The following is a 7,412-nucleotide window of genomic DNA, read 5'->3' on the forward strand; positions in this document are numbered from 1 at the left end:
CTTTTCCCTTTATCAAAAACATCGGTCATAGAATGTGCGGATTAAAAGACATAATAATGGAATCGAGAGTTTTGAGGCTGGCAAAAGTAAACCCATGGTTATCCTTATACTCTCCGTAAACATACAGTAATGACACTGTTGAAACAGTTTCTGCCAATTTGATCATGAAGTTGGTATCACTGTATACCAGGTTTCGCGAGTTAGAGATTCCTTGATCACAATTTCAACCCACTCTCGATTCCACTGGTGAATTTCATTGCATTAGTGCATATATTGGCGAGTACATATACTTGATTAGGTTAAGATATAGGAATCACACAGTTCCTTCTATATCAGGGAAACCAATGCCAACAATGCAAATATTGAAGCCATTCATCCGTTGATATAAATAGAGCAGCACATACACAACAAAACAAAATACTAGAGTGAGGCAGAGAGATGCCTTGATAGAAATTTGCCTCCTGATCGTTAACTAATAGGTTTATGTTTTATGTTTGTTTTTGTTTTACGGCATATCAACCTTTTTCAGGTTATTTAATGCCGAATCCAGTGATTTTGAAGAAAATTTTTTTAATAGAATATATTTATTGTTTTCAAGCCGGTTTCTATTTAACCCATAGTTGGGACCCTAACAGGTACTACCATTCCGGGTCAGAGTGGACCTGGGAGCAATGGCAATCAAAGGGTGGCTCTACACTCCCCAAAGCCCGCAAGCTGGGGCCTCACCACTGGATATAGTTTAAGGTCATATCCAGCACCTCGTAACTGATAGGAACGGCAGATCATCACCATTCATCATAACATAACAGAGCAGAACAACAGCGATGCTCCTCATATACACACATCTTCTCTCACAAAAGAGCAGTAGTGAATGTTACAAACAGTCCACAGCATGAATTTCATGAACACATACTGATTTGTGCAGAGAACTTCACAAAGAACTTGAATGCTTGTAGGAGAGAAATTGAATGCTTACTGGAAAGAACTTGAATGCCTACTAGAGATAATTTGAATGCTTACAGGAGATAACTTGAATGCCTACAGGAGAGAACTTGAATGCCTACCTGAGACTATCCTCAGGTGACTAAGGTCTCTCTGTACCTGGCATGATGATACTTTTCCCTACGAGTAAACCCTGACAAAATATTTAAAATCATATCGTATTCACAGCCCAACGAATGGTGAATCTTCTCCAAATGATGTTACCTCAAGTAGAAAAATGAAGATGGATACTCCACCAGATTAGAAGAATTCTTGTTTTGGAATCCAGTAAAATCGAGATACCAAAATAGAAAGTTTTAACATATTTAAATGGTCAATTGGGAAGAGGAAAGTCGTTCTCGAATTCTTTTACCAACTCAGTGTTTGTTGGATAAAGAGCTTTGATGAAACATTCGAATATCTATGTACCTCATGTACAGTTTAATATTAGTCCTATGTAACAGGCTCCTTGATTTCTGAGAACTTCAACCGAAGAAGATGAAATGAAAGTGAAGTTAGTACACAGTTACTACTTCCTTTTCACAAATTCATGGCGTGAACATATCATATCATTGTCTGAACAATTGTAAATGAACGTGTTCAAGTGCACAACGTGATAAACGCAAGTTTCAAAACTATTGAAATGACCACACAACAACAACAACAAAAACGTGTCGCGTTTCAACGATCGATCACACATCTAAATCATATTTTACGTCATATCGGACCGAAATAAATTCTTCTTTTTTTAAATTTGAATTAAAATAAGTTTTCATTCGAAGTTTAGATTTAATATGCTCGTTCTTTTATTGTTTAGGGGGTCTCCATTTAAACAAATTGGATGTATCGTGTTTTGCATTCGAATTCTTCATATCTCTCTCTCTCTCTCTCTCTCTCTCTCTATATATATATATATATATATATATATATATATATATATATATATATACATATTTTTATTTATACAGACAAATATTACACTGAACATGCTAATGTTTCGGAGCGATTGGTTTATTAAAAAACAAACAAAAGGTCTTCGTCAAGCAACTGAAATAAGGTTTATCCGCTATTCATCATAGCTGATGTGTAACTCTCTACTTATACTCTGATCTTTTTACCAAGCACTCTTAATAACCTCGTTTTAATTCATGGATTTTATCTCCTGAATACCTTTAATTTGATATATATATATATATATATATATATATATATATATATATATATATATATATATATATATATTTGAGGTCGCTATTTTTCAAAGGTAAGGTAACCGGTGAATTATAACGAGGTTCACACAAGAGTGCTCAATACGGAAGTAGAACAACAAATTATGGCTTATGTAAAGACAAATTGAAAGTGTATATATATATATAAGGGTGCCTGCACATGAAATTTTTGTGGCAAGAGTTGCACATCGACATTGTTTAATACCAGTGGCAAGTTGAGGTTCAGGACGACTGGAAGCAACGCCGAGATAAGCGGAAAGCACATACAGCGCCTAGCCTTCCCAAATGGTCACCCAACTGGTACTGACCAGGCTCAACATTGCTTAACTTCGGTGGTCTGATGAGAATCGGTGTGTTAACGTGATTACGTCGTGTGTATATATATATATATATATATATATATATATATATATATATATATATATATATATATATATATATATATATATATATATATATATATATATATATATATTGTTACATTTTACGTCAATCGAAGTTCTCACAAATCAAGGAGCCCTTTTTTGGTGTCTAACGTCGATCTTTATATGAGATACATAAGTATTTCAAGATTCCTTTCAATTTTTTTTTACCTCTCAAACGTTAAGTTAGTAAAAACATATTAGGAACAGTAATTTTCCCCTCACTAACTGACAAACTAATTATGTTATCGTATATCTTTCTTATAATGTTTTGTTCTCACTGGATTCCCGGACAAGAATCCATTTAGTCTGGTGGAGTATCCACCTTAGTGTTGATACTTGATGCAGCTTACAGAACAAAGGCCCAGTTGACCTAAGGTTCAACCCTTCCTTTGCGTGTGCTTTTTTAGGAGGAAGCGTAGATATCTAGTGATCTAACCTATTTTAAACCTAGGTGTAGTTAAATGTGATTTAAAAAAAAAATAGTATGTTATATATATGTATATATATATATATATATATATATATATATATATATATATATATACATATATATATATACATACATACATATATACATATATATATGATAATTTATGTATATGTATGTTTATTTTATTTATTTATTTTTTATTGTTATTGTTCGTTTTAAAATTATTTTGTATCGCTATCCTAGAGCAAAGTTTATCCTGTGTACACAGTTGTTCGCTATTTTTCTCCTACAGTTTAATAGATGTTGGGGTTCTTTAAAGTATAGGATAGTAAATTTTTCATGAAGGCATAATCTACATGGATCATCTAGGTCTCTACATGTGTCTGCGTATATATATATATATATATATATATATATATATATATATATATATATATATATATATATATATATATATATATATATAGTTGTCTGTATTTACCTAATTCTTCTTTCCTTTTTTTTTTTTCAAAGCAAAATCTTATTCTTTGCACTGTTTATATTTTATGTTCCACTTCTGTCCACCTAAAAACTAGGGTGAAAACAAGCCCATGAAATAAAGATGCCAAAATATGTAGTAAAAAACGGTAACCTGGCTTAGGTTTAAATGTAAGTTAATATAATAAAATTAATAATCTTGATTTAATCAGTGCCAAACGTGAAAATGGTCTCTCAATATGGATGGAAAATTCATCTCAGAATATTTTCCTAATTTGTTTTGCTGGGAGAGTGATACGCAGAGGGGGGTGTTGACTCTCACAGCCAAATTGAGAGAGGGCATCTGATCGTATTCTAACTATCTGACTTTATCATTATATTTCTAAGTATTAAGATATACTTGTGTGTTTGGGAGTATACAATTAATGGGTTAACTCCGGACGTTTTTAGATCTTTGTGTACCACTGGTTGGGAATAAACCATTGTAATATAGATTTTAAAACTTATATGAAAAGAAACAAAACGATACTAACCTTTTCTCTTACGTGCCTTTTCTTGCTCTGCAAGATAGAAAAGAAAAAAACGATGGCATAATATAGAAAAATACATTTGACATAAAAAAGTCTTACATGTTTCTGAATTTTTGAGATGAGGACTGATAATTTGTATTATCTGAATTATTCAGGCTGCTAGATACTATTGTCAGTGTTATTTTTACAACGTTTCGGCCAATGTAATCTCCAATTTTCTTCCGGTGTATCTTTCCTCAAACTGCTTGGAAATAACATAATTTCAACTTCCTAGGAAAGTCTTGTGAAATGTTCATTCGACCATACACTTTCCTGGGAGATGATTTGACCGACATGGTCCGGATAAATGACTGACTACAAGCCTTGATGCGACTTTTTTCATTAGGTTTGATTAAAGGAATAAGTTTACTATAAGAAACCAGCGACTGTAGAACTTAAAGGATGTCTACGAAAAGTTATGCCATTCCACAAGAGTTTCTATGAAGATTAATTAATGTGATTCCGTAGCGGCTTGAGGAAAAGGCATAGTGGACATATTGAATTTTGAATAAAATATCCCACATTATGTTTTCTATTCTCATATTCAGTTTATTTTTACAAAAATATGACTCATAAATAAATTACAAGATATTTAAAATAGGTAGTTACTTTTCAATCAACCTGTAATTATATATATATATATATATATATATATATATATATATATATATATATATATATATATATATACATACACTGCTGATCAAAAAATCTAAGACCACTTAAAAATCTTTAAAAAAAAAAAAAACTTTTTTAAGGATAGATTTTAAACTCTTCCAACTTAAGGTTACCAATACTACAATCTAAAAAGTTATGGAAAAAAAAGCTACATTTCAAATATTTTATTTAAAAATTTGAAATTATAAGACCAAGGGTATAAATTGTTAGATTTATGGTAATTGTAATGTTTTTAGTTCAGCTAGAGATTAGCAATCACTGTGTAAAGGTGTTACCATGCTTAAAGCAAGTAAATTAACCAAAGTTGAGCGCTCTTGAATTCTAGGATTCCATAAGCAAGGTTTGTCACAGCGAGCGATAACAGCTAAGGTAAATCGCAGTAAAACAGTTATTTGCAACTTTCTAAAGAATACTGAGAATTATGGAAAAGCAAAATCCTTTGGTAGCACCCCCCCAAAAAAAAAATTTCTCCTGCATTGAGTAGGAGAATCAGATGGGTTGTTATGAATGACAGAGGACTTTCTTCTAGTCAAATTAAGGCGGTTACAGATGCCGACTGCAGTCTAATAACCATCAGATGACACTTACAACAAAAAGATATGGTAAATAAAAAGCGTAAACAAATTCTTCGATTGCTTCCACGTCACAAAGTGGACCGCTTAAGATTTGGTTGTGAATACCAAACCCGGAACGTTGAGAAGTGGAAGAAAGTCCTGTTTTTCTGGTGAGAAAAAATTCAATTTATATGGTCCTGATGGCTTCCAGCAATAGTGGCATGACAAAAACATGCCCTTGAAATTTTTTCCACACGTCATAGTGGTGGAGGGTCCGTAATGAGATGGGGTGCCTTTTCTTACAAAGGGACGATGGAGCTCCAGGTGGTGCAGGGTCGTCAGATAGCAGCTGGTTATGTTAAAATGCTACAAAAAGCATCTTTGATGATGGAGGGTCATCGTTTATGTGGGATGGATGGTTATTCCAATAGGATAATGCTGCAATCTACACTGCAAGATGGACCTTGAGCTTTCTGGATGGAGTCCATCTCCTGGGACATCCTGCATGCTCACCGGACTGGAACCCAATTGAAAATGTTTGGGGATGGATGACAAGAGAGGTTTATTGAAATGGCAAACAATATTCAACAAAAAATGAACTTCGTGAAGCCATCTTCAAAAACTGGAGCAGGATCACCCACACCTTAATAGAAACCCTTATTTCTAGCATGCCCCATAGAATTTTTGAAGTCATCAAAAGCAGTGGAGGTAGAACTCGTTATTAAGTTTGATTGTTGAATGTTTTCATGCACTTTTCATACACTTTTTGTACAATTTAATAGAATTTTTGTCTCAGGTCTTATAATTTTGATCATGTGTAAAAAGCCTAATTTAATAAAAATGCAAATTTTAAAAATAAATCTTTGGAATATAGCTTTTTGTTTCCATAACTTTTTAAATTGTAGTATTGGTAACCTTAAGTTGGAAGAGTTTAAAATCTATCCTTAAAAAAAAAGTTTTTTTGTAAAGATATAAGTGGCCTTAAATTTTTGATCAGCAGTGTATGTATATATATATATAGGAAAGAGAGAAAATGTAGGTATAAAAACTATATAGTACTATATACAGATTCATTCATTTATTTAATAGAGGTATGCATTAATTAGGATATTTGGGTAAAAGGGAACTCTTTATAACATGGCAGTCTCAGATATCCCTGCTAAAAAATACCAACTTAGCATAAACCATATATCTCATGTAAAAACATCTCTATAGCTACAACACATCTACACATATGGTTAAAAAAGAAACCTCCTTAAACTTACTCTATATTTTTCCCGAGAGTTTAAACACACATACTGTCTGTATACATTAAACCCACTATGATAGACATGCTATACACTTACTTACATTATATATTGAAAACTACACTCCTCCTTTATCACAGAGATCAATATAGTTCCCTCAAACAACCTCAATAATTTAATTCGCTCCTAATGAAACTATTGCTAGACGTCGCATCCCATATTATGTTACCTAGCATCTTCTCTACTCTTCTGATGAGAAGCATTAGGCTTCGAAATACCATGGTATAAAGTGTTCCTCTTTACCCAAACTCTCTAATTGATGCATATTCCTATTAAACAAATAAATATATATATATATATATCCCTATATAGTTTTTATACCTTCTTTTTCTCTCTTTACTGACTTCTATATGAGCTCCAAAAAATTGTTGAGCTTTATATTATCCCAATAAGTCTCCTCTTAAAGAATTTAATTTATTCGCTTCCTTTAACTCCCTCCCCATATATATATATATATATATATATATATATATATATATGAACTAGCAGTATTACCCGGCCTTGCTCGGGAGTTGCTTTGATGCCTTTTTTATGCTTATTTTGATCGGTATCTTTTATAATTTCAATATTTTCTTTTTTCTTTTTTTTTTTTTGTAGTCCTAAAGTTATTTTAGTAAATTTCAATTATACTGACACCTCACTGATCAACGTAGCCCCCCCCCACACACACATTGGATGCAACGTGTTAGCAACTATTCAAGTTCTTTGGTTTGTTCCCTTAGCAGCTATTCTTCCAGTTCAAAACCAACTACTTTGGTGAGG

General features: G+C 32.5%; 1 protein-coding gene across 50 annotated transcripts in view; it reads right to left on the bottom strand.

The window, feature by feature from the left end:
- LOC145303484 (uncharacterized) overlaps window positions 1-7,412 on the bottom strand; it is a 578,993-nt gene that overhangs the window by 90,940 nt on the left and 480,641 nt on the right. For all 50 annotated transcript variants that reach the window (XM_080144904.1, XM_080144905.1, XM_080144871.1 and 47 more), the window contains one exon: window positions 4,076-4,102. In XM_080144904.1, the coding sequence (XP_080001030.1) occupies window positions 4,076-4,102 (27 nt within the window). The remainder of the gene's footprint in view (window positions 1-4,075; window positions 4,103-7,412) is intronic.

The sequence above is a fragment of the Euprymna scolopes genome, chromosome 19 (genome assembly GCF_053919585.1).
Source record: "Euprymna scolopes isolate OS-2025 chromosome 19, ASM5391958v1, whole genome shotgun sequence".
Classification (NCBI taxonomy): Eukaryota; Metazoa; Mollusca; class Cephalopoda; order Sepiida; family Sepiolidae; genus Euprymna; species Euprymna scolopes.